This window comes from Syngnathus scovelli, chromosome 15 (genome assembly GCF_024217435.2).
Source record: "Syngnathus scovelli strain Florida chromosome 15, RoL_Ssco_1.2, whole genome shotgun sequence".
Taxonomy (NCBI): Eukaryota; Metazoa; Chordata; class Actinopteri; order Syngnathiformes; family Syngnathidae; genus Syngnathus; species Syngnathus scovelli.
Genome location: NC_090861.1, coordinates 8,038,117 through 8,064,370, shown reverse-complemented (window position 1 = coordinate 8,064,370; position 26,254 = coordinate 8,038,117). Strand labels below are relative to the sequence as shown.

Here is a 26,254-nt window from a genome sequence, read left to right as displayed (position 1 = left end):
AAAAAACTGAAATAAAAAAAACTGTTCCCTTCATATTATATCACATTTTATTTAGCTGCGATAATAAAGGCACAATTGCTGACACAAGACCACTTAGATGCTGAAGTGTAGCCAAAACATCAAGCAACTCAGGCCAGCATCCTTGAAAGGCTGAGAATTAGCTTGTTAGTCTCAAACATCACCTCAGGCTCAGTCACGTCTCTCTCAACAACACGTCAGGGGATGACTGACAGCCAACACAGCTCGGAGGCTCCTTTAATTGCTGTTGTTGGCTTATAATCAGCTATAGTTTGCAGCCACAACAAAATTAATAATCATCATGATAAGTAACTTTAATAATGAAGCATCAATAACAGCAGCATGCATACACAAGAGAGTTTAATTTCAACTAATCCCAATATTTGGCAAGCTGGTATTAGAATAAATTGGACTGAGTATTGATTATGAGGTTTGCATAGCTGCGTTGTGTTGTGTTGTGTTGTGTTGTGTTGTGTTGTGTTGTGTTGTGTTGTGTTGTGTTGTGTTGTGTTGTTAGTCATCCATCCAAACTTCCATTCAATGCACCACGAGTCCTTATTAGGGTCACATGTGCAATGGGGACCTTTTAGCTGAATGAGGGAGATGGGAAAAAATCCTGCAGATTCCTCACTGATGTGACATCCATTCAGTACTGGCTCATGTCCAGCAGATGGTGTCGTCACTTGAGATGCAACGGAAGAGATTGGCGGAGAACCTGGAACCAAAAAGTACTTTTCACGTACCTTGAACAATAAGTAAAATTATGGTAATGCAACAAATAAAATTATATTTCCACATATGAGTTCCTTTTTCCTGGGTTCCTTTTGTGGCGCTTCATTTTGGACAAAAGGTCAACATCACATGCATGTTTGTGTTTCTTTCAAAACACATTTCAATCATTCATTATCCATTACCACAATCGAGTTTAGTCAAGATGTAACTTGGAATGAATGTGAGTGTTGTGCCACATGTCCAAAACTGGGCTGGGAGGAAGACTTCAAACTACAAACTTTAAGTTAGTATTGTTTAAATATTATCCATTTCATATTATCCCTGATTATTAAAACGTGTTTTTAAAACCACAAGCACTTGGAGTTGAGAGACACACTCCTTTTTTCAAAATGCTTAAAACCAAAACACTGAACTCAAGTTCAACAAAAATTACAATGAATAAAACAAATCATGTACTATTTTTACGAAAGTAATCATAACATTATTTTTTTCTTTCAAGCTTGATACAATAGTGACTGATTAATCCCAAACTATGACTAAGTACACCAGAGATGGGCGGAAGGTGCCTTTTTGGTTGACTGCTGTCTGAGAAAAATAAAAACATTGCGGGTGAGAGTGAGGATCAGAAGTAGACCAAAAGCGAGGGGGAAAGCGAGAGAGGGATCATCCACTGTATTTGGCTGGCATCAGATATTATTTACGATCTGGGAAGAAATTTTCAGAGCAAAATGAGGTGAGGCAGCCCTTTTTGTGGATTTGGATGAGGAGAATGAGGCTAAATCAAGTATGTTATTGATTGTTACAGTAAACACAAATATGGTAAGAAATTGCGGATTCCCAACCGTGATCTAATTAAAATAAATTAATTAACTAATTTACAATTTAATTTATTGTCAGTCTAGCTATTGTGTTTTTGGCTCTGACAAGATCAGGATGACATTCAAGTTTCCAAAAGGAGTTACCGTACTTTTCGGACTATAAGTCGCATTTTTTTTCATAGTTTGGGTGGGGGGGCTACTTATAATAAGGAGCGACTTATATGTGTTTTTTTTCAAAAAATTTCCCCAAAAAAAAGTGAAACCGCGATAAACGAACCGCGATGTAGCAAGGGATTACTGTAATTTGAATTTCAAGTGACGTCAGCTGCGCGACGCGGCGTGGCGGTTGTTTACAAAAAGGACAAAGATTGATCATGGGATAACGAAGATGACGAAGGGCCCCATGTACTACCGGCATTATCAGCGGCTTTGTTTCTAAGTGACACGGAGGACGAAGAGTTTGAAGGATTTAAGGATTTGGAGTGACACAGAAGGTTTGAAAAACTATTATGGCTTCTACACACGCCCGGTCCTACTCTACGGAGCTTTCTTCACCTCCGTGGATTGAAGTCGGGGGCCAGCGCTCGGCCGGGTGGCTGTCCAGGGACGGTGGATGGGGCTCGGACATGGCTTTTACACATGCCCGGTCCTACTCTACAGAGCTTTCTTTCAACTCCGTGGATAGAAGTCGGGGGCCGGCGCTCGGCCGGGTGGCTGTCCGGGAACGGTGGATGGGGCTTGCTCATGGCTTTTACATACACCCGGTCCTATTCTATGGATCTCTCTTCCACCTCCGTGGCTGGAAGTCCACGCCGCCACACGCCTAGAAGTTTGTTTTGTTAAATAAAGAGCCGTTTACCAAACCCACGTCTTTCCTTGTACTTTGTTAACGCTACAATATAGTTATATACTAGATCTGTGGAATAACGACGAGGCTGACGTCAGGGCGCACGTGCGGCGTTGTTGACAAAGGACGAGGAATTTGATCGATGGATTTAATGATTTAGAGGGCACAGATGGTTTGATAATATTATTGCATACATAATAGTTATTTGATATCTAATTTATGCATCGTTATATGGGCAGGTGGAATATTTTGAAGTGCAAGCGCCGTCAGCGGCGCACACCCATTGTTGACAAAGGACGATCAATGGATTTATTGAATTGGAGTGACACAGATGGTTTTATTAACGTGTTATTTATGTAATAGTTTTTTTAATAACTCTGAATGTTACGTCACGCCCGTTCTCAGCTCTTCGTTTGTGTTTATGTCACGTTAGCATACCGATCGTTTAGCCAGTTGTTGCTCGTTCATGTCTGTTCTTGCTGTTGGATTTTGTCGAATAAATTTCCTCCCAAAATGCGACTTATGCTCCGGAGCGACTTATATATGTTTTTTTTTTCACGTTATTGTGCATTTTATGGCTAGTGCAACCTATATTCCGGAGCGACTTTTAGTCTGAAAATTACGGTATTTTAAAAGCATGGCATTGCACTGACAATTTTTTTTTTTTTTAGTAGGATGGGGAGGGGGTGAATCATGATCTCCTTAAACAGCTCGAGTATGTTTATTTTACTCCTTGGCTTTGACTGGATGTTTTATGGTTACTGGTTTTTATGCATAGAACAGCCCATGCTTAAGCAAATGTGTTGGAGCTCTTACAAAAAAAATCCATCACTAGGAACCTGATTTGCATCCTCAATGAATATACAAACAAAAAGTTTGCTGTTTCTGATTGCCATCATATCATGCCTGTACAGTGGCTTGAAAAAGTATAGTTGGGCCTGGGGCTGCTTTGCTTGTCAGGACCTGGACGACTTGCCGTAATTGATAGCACCAATAATTCTGCTCTGGCATATTATGCACAATCAGTTACTGGCACATTTTGTTGCCAGCATGATGATAATGTTTTCTCTCTTCATCAGGGACTTGTTGACCTCAGAGAGTCCCAGCAGGGAAAAGAAAAAGACACCAGTACATGGGAAGATATTTTTTCCCATTCTGTGACCTTCACACACAAGGGCAAGCCTTCAGCATTGTATCAGTGACTCAGCACAGGAGAACATCATGATTTCTACTGCTCTCCATTGGCTTATTCTGGTGTCATTCATCATCTTAACCATTAGTGGGAACGTACTGGTATGTTTGGCCGTGGGCCTCAGCCGCCGACTGTGGCGCATCGCTAACTGCTTTGTGGTGTCACTGGCGGTGACAGATCTCCTGTTGGGCCTGCTGGTTCTGCCCTTTTCCGCCACTCTGGAGTTACGCAGTGGCAAGTGGCCCCTCGGAGGCACCATGTGTAACATCTATGTCTCGTTGGATGTCATGCTGTGCGCTGCCTCCATCCTGAGCTTGTTGGCTATCAGCGTGGACCGATATCTCGCCATCTCAGCACCCCTCAGTTACTCATCGAGAATCACACCTCCAAGGGTGACCTTGGCTATCATGGCCATCTGGGCCTTGTCGCTGGCTGTGTCTTTTGTGCCCATTCACTTAGGATGGAACACAGCGGACTACAGAGTGCAGCACTTGGACTGGCCCATGGGGCAAGACCACAAGGAGGGACGCTATTGCCAGTTTGAATGGAATAACAACTACATTATTTTGTATGTCATTTGCTCATTTTACCTTCCTCTGATGGTTATGTGTGCAATGTACCTCTGCATATTCAGAGTGGCACGCCAACAGGTGAGTATCTAAACAGGTTGGTTGGACTTTTTATTTCGCGGTGGCCTGAAATCCAAAAGTTGAATTCATGATGTCATTCATGTCTTGTTAATTTATAGCATTGATAATATCAATCTGACAATATAAGATAAATGATGGCTCAAATCTGCTACATAAGCCAAATCTAAACGTTTGCAGTGATTTTCCCCATGTACAGGTCTGATAGGCAGCTGTATGCACTTCTGAAAAAAAAGGAAGAGAGCACAATTTCAACAACACATAGTTGAAATTAAAGTCTAATTGATTGATTGATTCCTCAGGTGCAACGAATCCGTGCAGCCACGCCCTCTTTCGCCCGCATGCCATCAACGGCTGCCATTGCAAAAGACCACAAAGCTACCATAACCCTTGCTGCTGTGCTCGGGGCCTTTGTCATCTGCTGGTTCCCCTACTTCACCTTCTTCACCCGAACAGGAATCAAGGAACAGATGAACCCTCCGACTACACTTCACTCGGTACTGCTGTGGCTGGGCTACTTCAACTCCGTCCTGAATCCCATCCTGTATCCCGCTTTGAATAGGGACTTCAGAAAAGCCTATGCAGAGCTACTATTCTGCAGGGGATCATCACGCAGAAAACTGAAAGTGCACAAAAGATCAACCCACTCGAATGGACTAAGACATTCCCAAGTGTCTCATAACACGGTTTAACAAACCGAGATGAATAACTTGAATACACAGAAGTGCAACACATTCATTGAAAATAACAGCAAAGACAACAGGAATTAATTGCTAACTGTATTTGTTTCCAAAGCAGTCTACTTGGAGACATGAGCAGTTCAAAGTTTGATCTCTTCTGGACCCTGTCGGTGAAAGTGAATGAGTGGCCAACAAGTTGTTTTCATGTGTGGTATTCAAGTGCTTGACTTCACAGAGATCCAATGAGTAAAGGGGTGAACTGCAGATCACAAGTAGATAGGCAATTAATGATTTATTCACCATCACGGTTAGTAACTAAATCATCCATATTTGTTCGTATTTGTCCACTAGATGGCAGTAAAAGAGTATAACCTTGAGAAAAAGATGTTATTTGTCTCTTCCACTTTTGAATGATGCTTCAGCAAAAAAAAAATAAAAAATAAAAATAAATAAATAAAATTACCATGGTTTTTTTTACATAATTTTTGTTCAAGTAACATTGCTGTATGGCAAACAGTCCAATGGACAAAGACCAATAAGTATACCCACACCTGCTCGACGCCTCTCACCGTGGGCAACTCCAGAGTGGAAGAGAGTCCAGCCCCTCTCGAGAGGGCTTGTACCGGAACCCAAACTGTGCGTGGAGGCTAGTCCGACTATATCTAGTCGGAATTTTTCTGCCTCGCACACCAGCTCGGGCTCCTTTCCAGCCAGAGAGGTGACATTCCATGTCCCAAGAGCCAGCTTCTGCAGCCGGGGATCAGACCACCAAGGTCCCTGCCTTTGGCTGCCGCCCAGCACACATTGCACCCGACCCCTTTGGCCCCTCCCACAGGTGGTGAGCCCATGGGAAGGGGGACCCACGTTTCCTTTTCGGGCTATGCCCGGCCGGGCCCCATGGGCGAAGGCCCGGCCACCAGACGCTCGCCTTCGAGCGCCGCCTCCAGGCCTGGCTCCAGAGGGAGGCCCCGGTGACCCGCGTCCGGGCGAGGGAAAACGAAATCCATTTATTTCAATCGTCATAAGGGGCTTCTGTGAGCCGTGCTTTGTCTGGCCCCTCACCTAGGACCCGTTTGCCATGGGTGACCCTACCAGGGGCATGAAGCCCCCGACAACATGGCTCCTAGGATCATAAGGGCACGCAAACCCCTCCACCACGATAAGGTGACGACTCAACATTATATCTAAACAAAAATTGAAATTGCATAGCACCTCTGTTAGTTTGTACTTATGCAGTTCAAATGGACAATGGACAAAGACCAAAAGGAATATAAATTCTGTCAACAAAATTATTTTTAAGTAACCGAAATTGTCAATATTATATCTAAAAAAAATTGAAATTGCATAGCACCTCTGTTAGTTTGTACTTATGCAGTTCAAATGGACAATGGACAAAGACCAAAAGGAATATAAATTCTGTCAACAAACTTATCTTTAAGTAAAATAAATCGTCAATATTATATCTAAAAAAAATTGAAATTGCATAGCACCTCTGTTAGTTTGTACTTATGCAGTTCGAATGGACAAAGACCAAAAGGAATATAAATTCTGTCAACAAAATTATTTTTAAGTAAAAGAAATTGTCAATATTATATCTAAAAAAAATTCTAAATTGCATAGCACCTCTGATAGTTTGTACTTATGCAGTTCAAATGGTGTTATTATGGCGAAATGCATTCACACATTATGCAACCATTTACAGTGTAGGTGTATTTACGTAGGTGGTGAGAAAGAGAAAAAAAAAATCTCTTCAGCTATTTTGCTTGCAAAAGGAGAATGCAAATACAGCTTCACTACGTTTGAATAAAGACAACCTTTGCGCTTTGGCACTCCAAGCAAAGCACAATTCCTCATAAAATGAAGACAGAATGTGGCCAACAAGGTGGCAGTATTTAAATGTGCATGTTTGATACAAGAAAATATGAAATGCATGAGAGAAAATTACCTCGCACAAATGACTTGATATCATAAAATCAAACCTTAGAGATCAGACATGACCAAATAGAGAGAGGAGGGAGCTCAGATATAAAAGAAGAGGAGGGTGCGTTGTTGTTAAGTGCTGTTAGCACTCTCAAGTCCGAATCTGTTACGTGCACCAGAGGAGAGATAAACCACAGACCTTCATCCAGCCTCCTTCGAGCCCCACACTACAGTTCAAGTAGCCTCGAGAGAAACAAGCATTTCCAGAGAGAGAAAACAGCTGCTGATACGACTACAACAATGTGAGTAGATTTTTTTCCTTCAGAGAGCAGAACTGTATATGTATATATATCTTATCTCTCTCTAATCAGATACCGGGAGTTTAAACTTGCAAGACATTTTTCATAATTTCTTCTTGTGGGGGGCACAGTAGACTTTATAGATGGAACTTCAAGAGGAAAAAGCTGCATGAATGTAAGTGTCGTTGAATTTGCAAAGAAAGAGCATTTGGTTAATTTTTTCCCTCAAACTTCAAATGACGATGATGGCTCTCCACAACCACTTTGCAGTGTACTGTAACTACTGAGGTGGATTCCTCTCAAGCCCGCCCCCTGAACTATTATCTCCTAAAAGGACTGCTCCAGCCCAAATCCTTTTTGAGGTCCAGAGGAAGAATCGGATCGGATCTTTACCAGACAATTCTCAAGTCTGTCTGTTTGTGCTGCTATACGAGGATGACTGGCTGTACAGCCCGCTGTCGACAGGGGGTGCTCAAGTTAATCCAATCTGTTCAGAGATTGCTTTCAGGAAGCCTCGCTAAAGGTACTTCACTCTTTACATCTGGACACAGTGTCACCCTTAAAAAGTATCTCTAAACTTGATGACGTACTTATTACAGATCACTTTCAATAGCTGTGTGTGTATTAGTTTTCTGTGCTCCTGTTCTATGTTAAGCATCTTAGAACAATTCAAACACGCTCATCTTTTTCTGCAAGCCTCTGAGTTTCTATTAGAATACGCATGAAGGAAAATTCGAATACACTGCCTACACATATTTAACTTCACGCACGCAACCATGTCAGGAGAGCTGTAGAATGTAAAGACTCATCTCCCGCACATGGAGTTGATTTCATTTTTTTTTTTTATTTCCGCCCCTTGGGCCCTTCTACATACTGAACACGTAGTGACGTGAACCATGAAACTCAGCCCAGTCACCTTTCAAATGCTCCACTTGAAAATGCAGCAGCATCCATATTCATCTTCATCATTTAAACATTCACGGCTAAAAAGAGCTGAGCTGTGGAAGAATGTCCCACTGATATAGTACTTCATGACCCTGAAAGCCTCATTTCCATTGTACACCCCTTTCTCAAGGTTGCTTTGTTTGGAAGTAGGCTGCATTGAAGGTTTCTAAGTATTGCATTCACTACATTATATTTATATGTAAACATGATATTTATATAGCAAAAATATAATTTTGTACGCTGGCTTGTGTTTTTACACATAGTATCTACTATGCCTAAGGTTATTTGAGTCTGAATGGTAGCCTTTATCATCATTCCTTTTTTTTCTGGCTCTGGTTGTGAAGACAGTGAAGTGGAGCCGTAGTGCCTCGCAGCTTTTAATTTTTTACATCACCTCTCTGCGTACTTTTATGTAACCGCCATCATTGAGATTTATTTTTATCTTGCCCTTTTCACTCTCAGGCATTCTTTGTAACACTCAGTGAAATGTTCATATGGGTTTGTTGCATGTGATCTTACTGTTGCTCACCCTCTTAAGGTCCATCTTCACACTGGAATGAGGCATACTGCTTTCTAATGGTCATTTTTATTTTGTAGTTGTGCAGTGGAGTAAAAAGGGGGGAAACATTTGCAATGGAGCTTTAGCTGCACATTCTAGGGTAATTTGGTGCTCTGCTGCCACCCCACGGTAGAGTAACGTCACATCTTGTACAGTACATAGAAAACATTTCATTGGTTGGCCATGTTATTTGTAGTCAGCAGTGAGACTGGCATTTACGTCATATTTCCAGTATTTATGGTATCTTACAAAAAAGTTAAAAAAAAAATAACATAAAAAAAGCTGCAATACGAGCATCATTGTCTTTATAAAGTGCTCTTATTAGGTTGTGTATAGGATGACTCTACTGCCTTGACGGGTGAGTGTGCATATCCATGACAACAACATACTTGATCAGAAACTTTAAATATTTATTTTGGTGTTAATTAGTTTCTGTCATTTTTACTCCTGTCATCGATTTACAATTACTATGAATCATTTACGAAAGTCATATCCTGTGAGGGAAAAAATCCTTTTAAAATTCACATTTCATAGGCAAGTTGACTCGTACGGATTTCCACGAGTAGGTAGAGTTAAAGTAAAATCAAGACTTTTCAAAATGTAAAGGTACAGTTTTGATACTCCCTGGAAAACACAGTGTACAGAATTGATGATTCATGAAAGACATCTACACCTTGACTTAACTGTACTGTATGTTGACCGTCTCGTGGTACATGAAGCCTGTGGGTGACGCACTAAGGTGATGAAACAGAGGCCGAGATTAAATATTTAATGGGTGCTCTAATCGCGTGCACGTTTCAGTGAGAAATATAAAAAAAATAACAAGAGGGGTAAGCTTGTTATTCTTTTGCGGCAGTTGCGGTGCATTTAAACCCCGTTTGAGGTGCATCAAGGGAGACGTTGCACTTTGGCTAACGTGATTAAACCATCAATATAGTGACCATTTTTAGATGGCTTTTTTCCTGGCCATAATCGAGTTGTAAATGTCAAATTTAGCATTTTTCTAGTTGTGGCCCTTAAGAGCTTGTGGTGCAGCCATGAAACACTTCTCATATGTCACTAAAAATGATTTTTTTATTACATCAGTTGATACTGTATGCAGTCTTTATCTGCTTGTCCTTATCCTTGCGTACAATCCTGCCTAATCTATTTACTGCTTCTGAAGAAGGCTTGGGATGACGAGGTTGTCTGTGTGTTGGTGCTATGTTGCAGCTCATGAGGTGTTGAGAAGCTAATGAAAAGATAATGATGTTATAGACTGCAGTGCAGCAAACTTGGCACATCCCTGTGCAGGCAGGGTTGGAGATGGCAAAAAAAAATCTGTCAAGGGAATTGCACAGGTCTGTGATAGTCTTCTGAATATAGAAATTGATTTCCCTCCGGAGCAAAAAAACAATGTCATGCAATCATGATGGATATGGTTCTTGGGTCTGCTTTCTATTGCCGGGGGCCTTCAGCATAACCACTAGCACCAACAGAACCCCACAGTGGCTTCACTTTGTGTTTTGTATTCCTCAAATAATCATGTCTCAACGCTGAAAAACTTTTCAAGAAATTGAACCGCATTGAAGAAGAAAAATGGAACAAAAATGTAGGATTTTCAAAGATGTCATTCTCTGACACATAGTAAAAGGAATAGTGAGTTTACATACAGTATCAAAGAAATTATTTGATACAAAATTAACAAGCTGACGGTGTCTGCACTCATTCTTTTGCACACATAGCAAGAGAGTCTATGATTACCTATCCACGCAAATATGTGTCAGCTTCAGCTGTCCTTCACCTGCTGCCATTGGTGTTAGTAGTGAGCACTGCATCAGTATAGCAATACGCCACAACAACATGAGGAGGCAGGGAAATGGAAAGAGGGGGGACAGATGAATGGAGGGAGACACAGAAAAGAGGGAGTGGCAGCGAAGAGGCAGCTCATGCGTGTGTTTGAAGATGAGCTCAGAAATCCAAGAGAATCGTCACTTGGAGGAGAGTCGACTTTCAGTGAAAGCTGCGAGAGGAAATCCCATCCGAGATCTGCAGCTGTGAAAGGAGACAACGAGGGACCCCCGGACTGCCATCGTGGAGGGGGGAAAAAAATAACAACAAAAAAGAAATAAAAACACTACTACAATCTGGGCTGTTTGGTCAGGCTGGTTACCGCGGCGACAACATGGGTGCAGTGGTGGGAACTTTGACCATGCAAACCAAGCAGAGAAGACCGACAAGAGGTATGTCAAGATTAGAGAAAAAAGAATGAACGGGGACATTTATGGAAGTATTGCTCGTGTTTTTTGCCGCACAAGTGCAACATGTGCTTAGTGAACAGAGTAATGACAATTTACACATGTGGAGGACTGAAAAAAAATAGCAAGTGTGTTTTGTAGATTTATAGTGTGCTTTGTAGATTTATATGATAACAATGAAACAAATGCATTTAAATAGTAGACATTCTGATAAATGAAAAGAATAGAATCAATAGACGATGGGACGTTTCAATTTGAGCCGCCCTTGCTGGCACTATATCCAGAGTCATATCTCATACGACGTGTTTATGATGGAGAGATTACAGTGTACCATCAAGTAGGCTGTCCTTGAAGATAAGCAGCGAGCAAAATCACGGTCCCTGACTCTTTAATGATACGTGTGCCCCCCGCACGCGTACGTGCGGAAGAGAGAAACAAGCGTTGCATGTGAATTAACACCCAGCTCACATATCATACCTCTCTCCACAACCTCATGCACGAGAAGCTTGTTGTCATGGAGACCCGGTTGAAGAGTGAACAATATTGTGTCAGGATGAATGATACAATTGTTGTAGTCGACCAGATTGACATTGTAAAGATGCACACCGACAACCTGTGTGATTAGAGTCTGACATATGTCTGCAATTTGTTTACACTGGAAAGATGGAATGCTCCTCATGCAGTTATCTGTAACAAAGTGGTCACTTGACATGAGACACGTGTTGACTACTTGATCAACTTGATCATCAATATTAAAGAAGTGCAGTTCTAACAACGAATATGTGACGCCATCCGTGCAAGGACAGAATTGCATATATTGGACATGTCTTACATAGGATTGTTATTGAATTGGCAACGCTGCACTGTGGCCTACATCAGGAATGATTTCTCAATGAATGGATGGTTCACCATCTGCTTACTGGATCCAACCATGTAAACAATGGGAGAAAGCAGCACCCGGGCAAACACTCGCTGATATTATTTGTGTAAACAGTGCAAGATGGTGTCATTCACAAATGATGCCGTTTCCTCTGGGCCTTTATTACCATTTGACACATCTCTCATTATCTCCATCACTTTCCTCCAAGCACAATCTTATGGTCGGACTATTTCCACAAATGCTGGTTATCATCGCTTATTTTATTCTTTTATTTGTGTTGGGCAAAGAAAATTATTTCAAGATGAGTTATCCTCCAGGCAGTTTGACAGAAAATAACTCATCATGCTTGTGACATCAGTACCACGTTTGTCACATAACCTTCAAGCTGCTATGTTTTCCTCACACTCCTCACCCTCATCTAATCGACACCTGCCAATTCCAATTCTCAGTTTTTTTAATATCACATGGTTGCGTGATCACGAGGGAAGTACGTTGGTAATATTAACATAATATTAAATAAATAATAATATTAAATAATAATAGTATTAATTTAATTAATTAATTAATTAATTAAATTATTCTTAATAATATTAAATATTAATATTATTATTAAAATTAATAATTTCTCAACAGTTAAATATGTTCAACAGTACCAGGCACCTTATTACTGTGAATAAATTTTCTAGGTAGGGTATTAAATTCCTCAATAAGCATTTTACTCTGCAGACAAAACAGATTGAATATGTGTTCGCTGAGTCATATCTGCACAATGTATCACAATTTTTATGGTTCTACAAACTCTTTCAAGCACAACACGGCAACAGTTAATCTTGGATTGCATTAAATGTATTTTTTATTCTCTGTAGATAAAACAGATGATGACCTCGAGATGACAACAGTGTGTCATCGGCCGGAGGCTCTCGAACAACTGGAATCCCAAACTAACTTCTGCAAGCAGGAGCTCCAGATTCTCTATCGTGGTTTCAAGAATGTAAATCACAGCTCACGTTCATATAATCAAAGGCTTCCAAATGTCTTTTAAGCAGTTGTCTTTCTCCTTTTCTGCAGGAATGTCCAAGTGGAGTCGTAAATGAGGAGACGTTTAAACACATTTATGCACAATTTTTTCCCCATGGAGGTAAATTATTGAGTCATATGTTTCAAAGCAGATCTCACATATTTTGTTGTTTCTTGTATTGCAGATGCAAGTATGTACGCACATTACCTTTTTAATGCATTTGACACGACTAACAATGGCTCCATTAAATTTAAGGTAACAACTGCAAAAGAAGTCCAATTAATTGCATGAGGTACATAATGATTTGGCTGCCACATGTGCAGTGACACTTTGACCTTTTGCCGTCAGGACTTTGTAATGGGCTTGTCTATCCTGCTGAGAGGAACCTTGAGGGAAAAACTTGAATGGACATTTCATCTTTATGACATTAACAGAGATGGATACATAAATAGGGAGGTGAGCATTGTACAACTTTGTGGTCGAGAATCTTCATGAACGATTTTTGTTCTGTCATTGAGTCCATTTGTGCATCATCTTTTCTTGTAGGAGATGACAGAGATTGTGAAGGCCATCTATGACATGATGGGCAGGTACACTCACCCTGCACTGAAGGGAGATGTGGCACAGCAGCATGTGGATGCTTTCTTTCAGGTAAGTTCAGCAATGTGTTTGCTATGAGAAGAGTCCATATAGGCTAGTCTAGCTTACTTACATTTGCTGACTCATGTTGTGATTTTTTGCTGCCACAGAAAATGGACAAAAACAGAGATGGAGTGGTAACTTTGGAGGAGTTTGTAATAGCCTGCCAGGAGGTATGTCTTTTCTCAGTTGGAATTTTCTTTTCTTTTATAGCCACAATGAAATTTGGTGTCTTGAATGTCCCAAATCATACCTTTACACACAAGTTCAGTTGAATTGACGTTCATAGATGTAGTATTATGTAAAAATGCAGTACAGTCCTACATTGTGCTTTCTACAACCCAAATAATAAATATCTCATGTCAAGGCCCAGTTATGGCATTTTGTGTTAGGCTGGTACATATATATATATATATATATATATATATATATATATATATATATATATATATATATATATATATATATGTATATATATGTATATATATGTATATATGTATATATGTACCAGCCTAACACAACATAACATAACATATATATGTATATATACATATATATGGATTACATCACTCAACAGTGGTCATTTGTAATGTTTCTCCTCACAGGATGAAATCATGATGAGATCCATGCAACTCTTTGAGAATGTGATCTAGGCCAGGAGGAGGAGAAAATGAGAAAATGTCCAAATAAGAGGGCTAGTTTGTGTACGTGTGTGGATGAATACGTGCAGTGCATTCAGTCTCTCTTCTTGCCCTTGTATCCAACAGTGGATTGAATACAGACGGGCTCCCTGCAAAGACTTGCATAACAGAAATTGATTGGAATTATTGTTGCAAAGTTTTGAGTGTTTCAAAGTGACCCCTGAGAAAGGCAAGGAAGTAAAACTGTCCTGTGTTTTAGTGGAGGGTCAGTTAAAGATAATTGCGTGTAATTGCTTGTGTGTATTCATTAGTTGCCCAAAGATGCTCCTAAAATGTTTGCTTCTCCAAAAGTTCTATCTGCAAATATTTGTTAGATTTGCACAAGGATTTGTCGTGGTGTATATGTCTGGCTGTAATGTTCTTAATCTGTTGTTCATCTTGGAATAGTATGTGGGTCTTTGAGTCATGTTACTCGTTTATGTACTGGTCTTCATGTCTATTTAAAAATAATATACTTTAAATGTTGTATTTTTCTGACTTTGATTTTTGGTTATTCCTTTTTGTTTTGAAAGTGTAAAAAGTATTGTGGAACATGCTTTTTGCTCTTTGATGTACAATATAAGTGGGATGTCACAAACTCAGGTCTTAGTTTGCAATTGATTTGTCTCACCCTCACAAATAGAATTCTAAGCCATACAAATAAAAATGTAAAGCATTGAGTGCGTTTTATTTCAGACGTTTGTTTCAATGCTGAATTGGCTGAGGAGTTAGCACAAAAAGACAAAACAACCAACACCATCTCGTGTATTGCAAAGTAACATAAAAGATTAAAAATGGTTGCTAAATCAATAATAGTAGTTATAGTTTCATGCATCCACTGGTGGTGTTAATCGATTTTTAAACTCGCATATCCGAAATCTAAACTAGATTGTAAAGTAAAGCAGTACTAAAAATTGATCTATAGATGGCGGTAATATCCAGTATGCAAACAGCAGTTAAACACCAAAGAAGAAAAGACCAAAGAAGAAGATCGAGGGGGTGGAGTGAAACACGCCAGTTTTCGCACTAGTGTGAGGTGTATCGCCTGACCTGCCGCATTTCGTCTTTTTTCTAAGTTGCTTGCACAGATAACCGTCCTTTAATTTTACAGAATGAACGGTATGGACGAAGAACAAATGGCCCCACAGACGTTTATTTATGGTAAGTCACTTTTACTGACGTAAATGCGAAGAGCAGCGGATATTCTCTTCGTTTTTCGTGGTAGATAAGTTATTATTTTTTTAAATGAAAATGGATGAAATAGTGTGTGTCTTTCATACGTAGGGCAGTTTATTGCGACTCGATGACGTTTTGGAGTGACACGTTTAGTCATATTCGGTCAATGTGTGTCGTACTGGCTCAATGCTGCTCCACACGTGTTTAGCCCAAACATGGCGTCCCCCGTCGTTGCACGAGCAATGCTGATTTTAAAACGTGTATTCTCTATTTTTATTTAACTTATTCTTGGTTTCGCCTTGCGATCATTTAGAGTGGACTTTTACTTAACTAGCGAGGGGTTTAGTCGCTGACCCCCGATCGTACGTACGTACAGTCGGCTCAACGTTGTTTCTCACATGTGGGCCAAGGTGTTTTTTTTCCCCCCTTTCACATATTCCTTTTCCCCCCTTTCACATATTCCTTTTCATGGATGCTTCGCGATTTCGTAGTACAACGCTCTCTGTTACAAACATGTAACAACTCTGTGACGATTTATTGTACATTTCGTAGTGGTTTGCATGTACCCATCACAAAGGCAGTGATCGAAGTGTCGTGCTGTACTTGTATTGTTCCTCACAGCTTAGTTTGTGTAGTGTTTTAAGCGAGATTATTGGTTTGATGGTCTATATTTTCCCAAATACCTTTTCGCGTTGAATAGACTCTTTGCTACGAGCTAAAAGTAAAGGTTGGGCCAGGCCACGTGGAAAAGGCCATTGTGATATAATGGCGCCCCCGTGTGGGCATGCTAGTATTTCACTACGTCACAATGGCGTTATAGCGTACAAACGATCAAAGGGCGTTAAGAATATTGCACTGTTCAAAAATAGCCTTTTGCAGATATATATTTAAGATAAATATATATGTCCAGGTTTTCTCACAGAAAAGCCACTGAACAGCCATTTGAATTGTGTTTGTGTCTCAACTCATCATATTGACTTTGTCTTCATCAGGTTGTGTGCTTGAATCTGGAAAGGAAGTCACATTCAATCCTGAGGATGATGACTTTGAGCATCAGCTGGATCTACGAATGGTAAACACCCATGCATTTGCTCACAACTCAATCGCAGAAGAAAATTGAAGGCTTATTTAAAGTTTACAATGAACTGAATTATGCTCCGTGCAGGCGTGTACAGACCCGGCCACCAAAGATGAGCTTCAAGTCGTGGAGGTGGAAGGAAAAGACTCTGAGGGTCAGAAGGTGACTGCAGTAGTGGTTTCTCTGAAACCTTCCACTCTGCCATGTGTGAGTATCCACCACAGGGCGGGTGTAGTTTTTGGTCACATCTTTTGGTCCCGACACATCAGTTGAGGAATACTGGTTTGTGTTATTTCTGAACACTAGTGAACCTCCAAAATTGGGTCATGGGTGATAATAGTTTTAAGAACTTCTAACTGGCTAAAACAGGGGTGGGCAAACGTTTTGACTTGCGGGCCAAATTGGGTTCTAAATTTTGACCGGGGGGCTGAACCAGGAGCAAATGGATGTAGTGTTTGTGTGAAGTAATATAAACGACCTGTAAAGGTCATTGCATAAAAGGTTTTGGCCTTTAGTAGGTAGTAAAGCATGGATATTCAAAAAAAGTTTTTTGAAAACAAATGCATTTATTAACAGCATTAAAAAAAATCCCTAAAAAACTGCTATCAGTGATTCTCATAAAATACGACACTGTTATTATGAATAACAGTCTCCATCACTTCAGTGCCTGCAGGTCAGATTAATAAAAGATGATTATCTTATGAGATCACATCAAACGGCAAACATTCTGACCAAATATATCATCTTGAAGAATCGGTGAAAGCATACATCCAAATAAAGTAATCAAAACCGCAACACGGTGAGGGGTATCTGAAAATCAGAGCAGAGTTTTAACTCACAAACACCTGGTAACAGAGGTGAGGAAACGGGAAACACTTCCTTAAAGTAAGCCTTAAGAACTTTACAGGTTAAGATTAGTCACAAACAGGTGGTGCATCAATGTCCTTGAGCATCCTGCATTGTTTGAAAATGAGAATGGTCGCTAGTTTCAATCCCTGCTATTTGTACAGCTCATATTCAAAATGCATTTTTTTACAACAAACCTGAAAGCCTCCCCTTCATTTTCAGTGGGAACAGTGTTGTTGGTCTCCCTTTTTTTGATAGTGTGTCATAGTCTGGAGTAAAATTTGTTGTGGCAATTCTTAGGAGAGATCCGAGGTGTTGGTCCGTTTACCTAGATCAGTGACGGGTTGATGTTCATGTGGCTGAACGTCACGTCGCGTACGTCGAGCCAAATTGGCCACTCTTTTTAAACACTCGGCACTCAGTGTCCACCTTGCTTTTCCATGGGCGACTCATTTTAATGGAAGGATTCCAGGGGAAGGTTTGTGGGTGGCTTTAGCGTAAAACTGTATCCGAAAGCTCGGCGCGCAAATTACAAGAATGCTGTCGTCACAGCCCACGCTCTAAATTCGGCACTGATACAAATAGAGCGCGAGTGCGCCATTTCCGTACTACTGACTACGTACACGCACTTGAGTGTGCACCGAGCTTTCTGACACTGCTTCTAGTAGTAAATGCGCAGGCGAGTGGTTCCCCATCTACTGGGGAAACACAGTCATTGCAGGCAAAATGACTGAAAAAAAAATGTTTAATAATGCAATTTATTTAGGGTTGGCGGGCCGGATGTTGCCCGCGGGCCGTAGTTTGCCCATACCTGGGCTAAAAGGTTCAAATGAAGTCCTGGAAGAACATCATTTTAGTGTAAACACTTAATGTGTTTATTTCCCCCAGGTGTGTCTTGGAGGTTTCACCATCTCACCGCCTGCAGTGTTCCGTCTGAAATCAGGTTCTGGTCCGATCCATATCAGCGGGCAACATCTCGTCAGTAAGTTTTGGTGTGGGATAGTTAAATGTTAAAATTCGTGTTTTGTCCAAATCCGCATCGATGTTTCTTTTAACTCTTCTGAATTCCCGCTGCAGTGATGGAATCTGACCGGTCCTTTGAGGAAGATTTTGATGATGATGACGAGGAGGAGGAAGAAGAGGAAGATGTAAAACTGTCCAAGAAACGACCCGCCTCCTCTCCTGCGCACAAGTCTCAGGTTCGTGGCATTAGCCGGCCAATGAGCATTGAGTAAAAGCCAGCTAGACTGAGCAGGATCCGTTTGCCTTAACAGTTTTTTCTTGATTGAAATGTGCTTTGGTTCACATTTAATGCTCTGCAGAAAAAAATGAAGGTGGCACTTGATGCAGATGATGATGATGACGACGACGACGATGAAGACGATGAGTGCGTATTCAGCAAATATACATTGCGTTACTACTAGCTTGAACTCTTTGAGTGGAGTTACATCTCATTTGGTCATTGAAAAATAAGGATTATGGAGGTTTTCCAGACAACTGATATATATATATTTTTTTTTTTTACGTAGGGATGAGGAGGAGGAGGAGCAGGAAACCCCTGTTAAGGTAAATAAACATTTATAATATCCAGTTCAGCTACATCTGGTTTTATGCTTAACACCTTTGTATTCAACAGGCAAAGCCCACACCAAAATCTGCTCAGAATGGCAAAAATTCAAAACCCACTACTCCAAAGCAGGTAACTAATATTTAGTCGTATTTTAAATTTTCCTTTTGGATGTTTTTGCGCTTGTTGTTGCCAAGCGATGTTGCATATGCCTTTCAGAAATCAAAGCCCTATCGATACAATTTGTATGCATTTGTCCACATGAATCCAACAAAATCAAACTAAACTCATCACCTTATCTACTGCTCTGTAAAGGTGAAGACCCCCAGACAAAGAGGAAAATCTCCCAAGACTCCACCAACCCCCAAGGAAACCTTGACGCTTCCTGAGATCCAAGCAAAGATGACCGAGGTGATGAAGAAGGTTAGTGATAATGTTTTTTTTTTTTTTTTTTTTTTTTTTGATCAGTCAATGTCTTGGTGCTGTCAGTCATTTTTGAGTCTGTTTCAGGGCACAGTGCTCCCCAAAGTCCAGGCTAAATTCGCGAACTATCTGAAGAATTCTTATAGAGTCTCTGATGCCCAGGTAGTGTATGCATATTTGGTACCTTTATATTCATTGTTAATACAGTTTGTCAGCTTGATAGATATTTTTTCTTTTTGTCTGTGTGTCCGTCCTCAGGCTGTTGCTGAGCTGTGGAAGTGGCGACAAAGTGTCGCGGACATGAAATAAACTACACTTTTATTAGGTCTTTTTTTTTTTTTTTTTTGTCCAACCCTAAACCCTTCTGTGCCTCACACTCTCATTCAGTCTCATTCAATGTAATGGAATTATTGAAGGAGCCACCAAGGACTGGCTTGCAATTTTTCATAAATATAACATCTTGTTGCGTGACACCAAAAGCTGTGATATAGGTTGATTTTGTGGTGGAACAATGTGGTGTACCAAATGTGTAAAATCAAGTCTGACCTTGATGTTGGCTGACAGAATAATTAAGGTCGTTTGGAATACCGAAGGTAGCAGAAGATTATGTGTTTTGTTTTTGGATTGTTGTTTCTTAAATTGCCTTTTGTGTTTCTCTCCGGCCCTTCATTTAATGGTTTCATTCACATAACATAAAACATAAGCAGTTGATTTTGTCTTATACATGTCATAATCCCTGAATGCATCATTTATTAGTCATTGGACAGCTATTGCACCATTTGTATTGGTACCCAGAGTTTTGAAAGCCCGCATAGCCGCTGAATACATAAGGCAATGGTCAGGCCTGTTTTAGTGATTACCATTCCGAGTTTTCAATAAAGTTGGTTCGCTAGCTAATGCTTGGATTTCTGTCAACTTTTCCCCCAATAATGTGTATTTTTGTAAAATATACTTTTAACTCCAGATTTGATTAACACTGTCAATATGCTGTTTTGGTAAATGGCAAAATGTCAGGTTCTAATTGTAATGTGTCCTTCACATGACAAGGGTTATGAACATTTTCAAGATATTTTTACAACTCTGGTGAGGGTTTCCACGTCCTGCCGTTAAGCAGTGCATTACTTAATCTGGTGAGTCTTTTTCTTTTCTGCAATGTTCTGACATGATCAATTCATAAGTCACTCTGGTGCATTCTGTGATGTGGCTCACATTTAATGGATTGATAAGGCAATGTACTCAGCCAATATATACATTCTAGGAAGAATAGTGAACAGTAAATTTAGTCAAATTGATTATATACATTTCATGCGCTGTGGTTGTAAATTAGAAGACAAACTAAAAAGCAGAAACATTAGGGTCAGATGGGGGTGGTTCCGTTGAAATCCTGTCATTGATTACTTTTGGTCAGAGGGGAAGAAGTCGGAATAAATGGAAAGTCAGACGAAATTAGGGCAGTGTATTAAAGAATGTGAAGCGTTGGATCTATTAAACGCGTACTTGTACTAAAAGTGCAGTTACCGTATTTACCCACGAGGGGTCAGCAAAATCAAAGTTACGGACTTTGTCGCTGAATTTAATGATTGAATACAGGAGTCAGTTAAATTTGTATTTCCAGTTTATGTACAACATGGTCGTTATCACAAATTAAAAAAAAGACATTAAAAATGGAATGCAACATCCATAACTAAAATCAGGAGTACAAGTATAATCCATTAACATACACAGCAATTATTGAACACCTTCACTGACGTAGATAAAACTGAAAACATTGGCAATCTTGCTGGGGAAAAAAAAAATCTCGTAAATTAAGCGTTTCACTCTGGCACTTGATTGAAGCAGTCAACTGTGGTACTGAATAATTTGTCTTGTTCATATAAATAAAAGGCACAAAAAAAGGGAAATTTGTAATCTCACTTCTCAGGTGCCAGACGCTAAGACTTGTGAGCATTCAGCTTGAATATTGTCAAAGATTTTAAATGTTTCCTCCGATATCTGTTCTCAATCCAGTGCATACATATTACTCTCACTAACACCAAGCAACAGTGAAAGTGCACAGCATAACATGGTCTCTATTTTTAGGCATGGCCAATAAGATAATGCACTTTAGATTTCATGAAAACTTGAACGCTCAAGTGTTAAAATACAAGTAAGATTTGACCGCATCTTTTCAGAAAGTACAAAGGTGGTGTACTTTCTTGAGTAGCTAGCAACTTGAACGTGTTGGTTAAAAAGTTACAGTAACATTTCAAAATTGCCCTGAATAAACCAATACACAGGTACAACTTGTCTTGACTATTTCCGAGATGAATTATGCTGCTTTTTGAAGGCATCCTTATCCTGCTCAAACATACTCCTTGGTGCTGCTAGGAGGTCTGGAGATGGGGTACTTTGGTGTAGGTTTGCCTCTCGGGCAAGAAGCTGCCAGCATGCCACCTCCGATTGCAACCAAGAAGGCTCCAGCCCAGGCAATGAAGATGGCCGACCCAAACTCATACCTTCAAAAAGATTACACAGGAATCAGAAAAGGTAAGCACATCATTTGATTCATACATGAGCTAAGAAAAAATAGAATTATCCTGCATTAGCGCGTACACTCACTTTGTATTGACTGGCGTGAACGGGTTGTAGAAAGCTTGGATGATGTCATGAGCGTACCAAGAGCAGGCAATAATGGAGCACAAAGCTGTTGGTAGCCAAAGAATGCCGTTAAAAAAATCTTGATCATGTGTAATGTATTGTGTGTGTATATAAAAAAAAAAAAAAAAAAACTTACCTCCAATCAGCAAGATAATGCCACCAGTCATTGCAATGCGAGACTTGCGCGTTTTGTCATCTCCACCACAGTTGGTGCATTTCATCCCCATGCAGGCCGCACCCAAGCCGGCCACCGTTACGATAATGCTCACAATCATGAGGGCGCGTGTTGCCTGGAGTGCACCTAAGGGAAAAGGGCTCAATTTGTCAAGCAGTGAAAAGGTAAACATGCATAACCTCATTGAAACCCTTTTTTAAAGATACTAAAAGATAGAAAGTGTAAAATAAACTTCAGCTGGTTACACCTGAAAATGTATTATAGTGGGGGAGGGGGGGAGGGGGGGGGCACTCAAGTGTGCAAGAAACTCAAACAGGTCTGACCAGGTTTCAGGTTACATCATGGGAGGACACTCCTAATTTCACATGCTGGCTACAGGTTAACATTTTAGGCTTGTGACCTCTAGCCACAAACAAAGACTCTCTGTCCAGTCAAGGCATGCAATGTTCCTGAATTTAGCTTCTTTGTATTGCTGTTTTTTAACATCAAACCATTGTTCACAAGTGATTCCTGAGCAGAACTTTACTTTAGTATTGTTTATCAAAGGCGAGTTGCGCATGTTTGATTGAGATTGGAAAAATGTCTAAAACTAATTTGAACACTGTACAAGGAAGTGCAATAATGACTGACTCATTTAGCCTAACCCCGTTTTTCAAACGCCTTCAGACAGATAAGAATCATAAAATGTAGTTTATGGAGTTAACGTAAATTGACCTTGTTTCATATTGTAGGCCTACATGGCTACTTCCTCCTAGTGACTTCTATAGCCAAGTGAGGCTGACAGTCAGTTTTCTACCACATGATTTTGCAACCGTTTAAAAAATTCACTATAGCGCATGTGTGTGTGGTGGGAGAGTGAGGGTTAAGAGATAAGGTGAAAGAAAACAGAAGTTGTAAACATTCACATTCAAATCTCCTCATAAATGCTATACAGTATCGAGAAGGTTTTTTTTTTTTTTTTAAATATACAACATGCTTAATTTTTACTGGGGAGAAGCGTCAATAAGTAACTAAACCGGTTAGGTCGAGCAACAGGAATTTTTACAGTTGTAAATAAACAGGGCAAGTATAGCAGTGGCTTAAAGAGGCAGTTGGTAACTTCCCCATTACAGGTGTGGTGCATTTCCCAATTTTGTTCTTACAAGTATGGTCACATTAAAGTCAAATTAGCAGTCTTCAATTAAGAGAGTCTCAAAGACAAATGTGTGGTTCAAAGGGAGGTTATTTATAAAAATAAGTTTGATTATGGTCAGTTTAAGTTGTATTACTTACCGTTGAGCTGGAGGATGGAGTCATAGACTTTGCATTGGATCTGGCCAGTGCTTTGGAAAGCACAGGACATCCAAAGGCCTTCATACATGGCTATTGCTGTGATGATGTTGTCCCCGGCATAGGACGACATCTTCCACTGGGGCAGAATTGTGCCCACTATCAAGCCTATCAAGCCCAGAAGTGACAGGACAAAGCCCAACATCTGCAATCCGGAGTTGGCCATTTTCTCTTCTTCCTCTTCGACGACTACAAAACTAGGTAGGAAACCTCCACCTGCTCAATAGTATTCCTCACTGGTCTAAATAGAAGGGTTGGGAAAAGAAAAAAATCCCAAAAGCTTTTACGTTAAAATTTGTTAGAAAAATTCCAGTTGTTCTTTACAAATGCAAGTTATAAAAATGTAATGGCGGTTCTTGTATGGCCGACGATGTCACCTTGCGCACCTGTTGCTTTGCCGCACCTTGAATAGGAAGTGGACAGCGGGAGCGAGCTTTTTAGTCAGTTTCTGCTGCGGGTGGGCGGGGGCGCGCACACAGTTTCGACGCGTGCGCCGCTTGAAGGAGCGCTTCAAGTTTCATGACGTAACCATTTCCGGAAAAATCCTGCCGTAGCATACCTGCGACAAAACAAACGCGCAGATACTGTTGTTGTTAATTTGAGTGGAATTTCTTTAACTTTTTTTTTCACATAATTGCATGAAAGACTATTAATAGTACTTTTTCGAGACCTGCAAATCATTGTTACTGTGCCCAGCTTTATGAATGTTCACACTGAATTGAATTCTGAAATCACACGAAACAGTATTTTTTAACAGCTATCTTTACTTCATAAAACATTTGAATATATTCAATTATAATTGGGCAATTATTATCTTGAAAGTGAGGCTCTGGAAATGCTCATCCTCATAATGAAATACCATGTTTCCAAGAAATACACAATATAAATATTCTGTTCTCCTGAATACCACGTTATACACATGTTTTTCCTCATTTACTCATTGAAAGAAATATATTTCAGACAGAGTTTCATAATGATTATGATCATTATTATGATATCACGATCTTCATGTTAAAACAACATTGCTGTCATTTATTTTTTATGTCACCCAGGAAACGTATTTACTTGCCATTTAATCTGTGTTTATTTCAAAGTTAAACACAAGAGACAAAACGGTATTGCCATTGGACATATTCAGTCTCTATTGATACTGACAAGACTTTGCTCACTGATTCTACTCTATGAGTCACACTGCAGAGGCGGGCTGTAATTTAGTTTTTTTTTATCTGTCACAACTATGATGACTAAAACAGTTACTTGAAAAGCAACAACTGAAACTGAGTCGATGACGTCACCCAAATGCATTTGTGCAGCAGAGGTTATTCCGTATGTCAAACTGGCACACATGCTCAGTAATCTTCCGAAACGGATGCTGCTCAGATTGATCATGACTATGAGTTGTAAGTTAATTACCCTAATCCGTGCTACATGAGCTATCCATTTAGCATGGTAATCATTCTGACATTGTACTGTCTAATTGACTGTGAGGCTGTGAACTAGTTGTAATTGCATCTATTCACCCATCTGATATATTCTGGAGTAATCCTCCCTTTTCACAAAGACGGCTGACTTCACAATTCAATATTTTGGAAGCAGAGCTTTGATTTAGTCTTTTCCCCTTTCCAACATACCAATACATTCATTTCATGCCGTTCTATATATGCCGCATATATTAAGGGAATATGGATAATCATGGATAATTTGTCAATATCCGCTACATACCGTAATGGTCGTAGTGTTTTTTTCTTCCGATAAGGTTGTCCAGAAAGTTTCTGTTAACATTGAGTCAAGTGTGTGAAGTCTGTAATATGTCTAGTCACATTCAAGGAGTGTGTCTGGATATTTGCAAGAAAATGTTACAGAAATTCATCTTTCGGGTGATATTTGGAATGGCAAAAAATCTCAACAGGTGTGAGTGCAGGTCGAATTAAATTAATATGTGATGGTTATAGTGCATTTCATTAGGCCAGAAATGTTGGCTACCTACCCACTCTTTGTGAGCTGTGTATCTGAGCTATCATTTGATTTCTGTAAGGAAATCTCCTTTTGATTGCATCTTTTTCCTCCCATATTGGAATTCTTCCAGATTCCTGGAATGCTTTGGATCATCCTGGAATTCTTTGCATTGTAATTCTTCAGCCTTTCTCAGGCTATCCTCATTTCAAGCATATGCTTTTGTGCAAATTTTTGGAATGCACTGCAGGATATGTAATATAATGTGATCATTATTTATCCCAGTTATGCTGTACATGGTGGCAAAGGATCACCCTGGATCACCCTGGACAAATCAGCAGTCGATCACTAGACTGTCACATAGAGACAGTTTAGTCACTCCTTGGGTGTCACCTTCTTGGGGTAAAGTGACACTTTGAACTCATGGATTAATATGCCAACCACGCTGTGTTCTATTTTTTACTGCCACCTAGTGGGAGTTGACCTACATTGCAGTCATTGCGTAAACAAAATTTTAGGTGTTAGGTGGTAAATATACAAGACCAAAGGGAGATCAATGTTGCATTTGTTTGAATGTTATTCTGTTCATATGGTGACAAAACACTAACAGCACTGCTTACAGCAATACAAATATATGTTGTTTTATTGAATAATATTCCAGAATCGCGCACCTCCTTTTAATTCAGGTATAGGAGTTGTAGAAATAGACACAGGTATGATGGAAGGTTACTCGAGAGGGTAAATCGAGGCCTTGTATGTGTTAGATACTGAGAGGGATGCATCCCCAAAGAGTCAAACCACAGAGACATATATTTCAGGAAAAAGAAAGCATTTGTCATTCGAGATATTTAGTATTATTGCAGATCAAAGATTGCCATAGGAAATCCATTGCAGTTCTGTTGAATTTCCACGTCCTTGATTTCAAACTGGTAAAAAGTTCCATTGCATATTGCTGGTTT

At 40.0% G+C, this 26,254-nt stretch overlaps 4 protein-coding genes and 1 long non-coding RNA gene across 9 annotated transcripts; 3 read left to right on the top strand and 2 right to left on the bottom strand.

Annotated features, from left to right (window-relative positions):
- Positions 1 to 29: 29 nt before the first annotated feature.
- On the bottom strand, positions 30 to 5,876 carry LOC137840951 (uncharacterized). The gene is made up of 2 exons (XR_011088167.1): positions 5,484 to 5,876; positions 30 to 733 (listed from the first exon to the last, which is right to left on the bottom strand). It is a non-coding gene; the product is annotated as an uncharacterized lncRNA (long non-coding RNA).
- hrh2b (histamine receptor H2b) lies at positions 1,327 to 5,410 on the top strand. Of its 2 annotated transcripts, XM_049742377.2 has the most exons (4): positions 1,343 to 1,483; positions 3,090 to 3,130; positions 3,495 to 4,257; positions 4,557 to 5,410. In XM_049742377.2, exons 3-4 carry the CDS (start codon positions 3,637 to 3,639, stop codon positions 4,944 to 4,946), a joined length of 1,011 nt encoding a protein of 336 aa, XP_049598334.1. In that variant the 5' UTR covers positions 1,343 to 1,483; positions 3,090 to 3,130; positions 3,495 to 3,636; the 3' UTR covers positions 4,947 to 5,410. The 2 variants fall into 2 exon arrangements, with proteins under 2 accessions (XP_049598333.1, XP_049598334.1); XM_049742376.2 differs by lacking the exon at positions 3,090 to 3,130 and having other exon boundaries at positions 1,327 to 1,483.
- Positions 5,877 to 6,969: 1,093 nt separating the features above from the next.
- On the top strand, positions 6,970 to 14,791 carry kcnip1b (Kv channel interacting protein 1 b). Of its 3 annotated transcripts, XM_049742389.2 has the most exons (10): positions 6,970 to 7,156; positions 7,226 to 7,328; positions 7,424 to 7,676; positions 12,641 to 12,765; positions 12,843 to 12,912; positions 12,977 to 13,047; positions 13,141 to 13,248; positions 13,339 to 13,443; positions 13,542 to 13,604; positions 14,037 to 14,791. In XM_049742389.2, exons 2-10 carry the CDS (start codon positions 7,323 to 7,325, stop codon positions 14,082 to 14,084), a joined length of 849 nt encoding a protein of 282 aa, XP_049598346.1. In that variant the 5' UTR covers positions 6,970 to 7,156; positions 7,226 to 7,322; the 3' UTR covers positions 14,085 to 14,791. The 3 variants fall into 3 exon arrangements, with proteins under 3 accessions (XP_049598346.1, XP_049598348.1, XP_049598347.1); XM_049742391.2 differs by lacking the exons at positions 7,226 to 7,328; positions 7,424 to 7,676 and having other exon boundaries at positions 6,979 to 7,156; XM_049742390.2 differs by lacking the exons at positions 6,970 to 7,156; positions 7,226 to 7,328; positions 7,424 to 7,676 and adding an exon at positions 10,367 to 10,879.
- A 300-nt stretch (positions 14,792 to 15,091) lies between these two features.
- On the top strand, positions 15,092 to 20,098 carry npm1a (nucleophosmin 1a). The gene is made up of 11 exons (XM_068653096.1): positions 15,092 to 15,272; positions 16,280 to 16,359; positions 16,453 to 16,572; positions 18,100 to 18,193; positions 18,289 to 18,410; positions 18,534 to 18,598; positions 18,741 to 18,777; positions 18,848 to 18,910; positions 19,094 to 19,201; positions 19,289 to 19,363; positions 19,460 to 20,098. Exons 1-11 carry the CDS (start codon positions 15,224 to 15,226, stop codon positions 19,508 to 19,510), a joined length of 864 nt encoding a protein of 287 aa, XP_068509197.1. The 5' UTR covers positions 15,092 to 15,223; the 3' UTR covers positions 19,511 to 20,098.
- A 700-nt stretch (positions 20,099 to 20,798) lies between these two features.
- On the bottom strand, positions 20,799 to 23,773 carry LOC125982136 (claudin-7-B). Of its 2 annotated transcripts, XM_049742393.1 has the most exons (4): positions 23,286 to 23,771; positions 21,975 to 22,139; positions 21,800 to 21,884; positions 20,799 to 21,696 (listed from the first exon to the last, which is right to left on the bottom strand). In XM_049742393.1, exons 1-4 carry the CDS (start codon positions 23,506 to 23,508, stop codon positions 21,543 to 21,545), a joined length of 627 nt encoding a protein of 208 aa, XP_049598350.1. In that variant the 5' UTR covers positions 23,509 to 23,771; the 3' UTR covers positions 20,799 to 21,542. The 2 variants fall into 2 exon arrangements, with proteins under 2 accessions (XP_049598350.1, XP_049598349.1); XM_049742392.2 differs by having other exon boundaries at positions 21,800 to 22,139; positions 23,286 to 23,773.
- Positions 23,774 to 26,254: the final 2,481 nt, after the last annotated feature.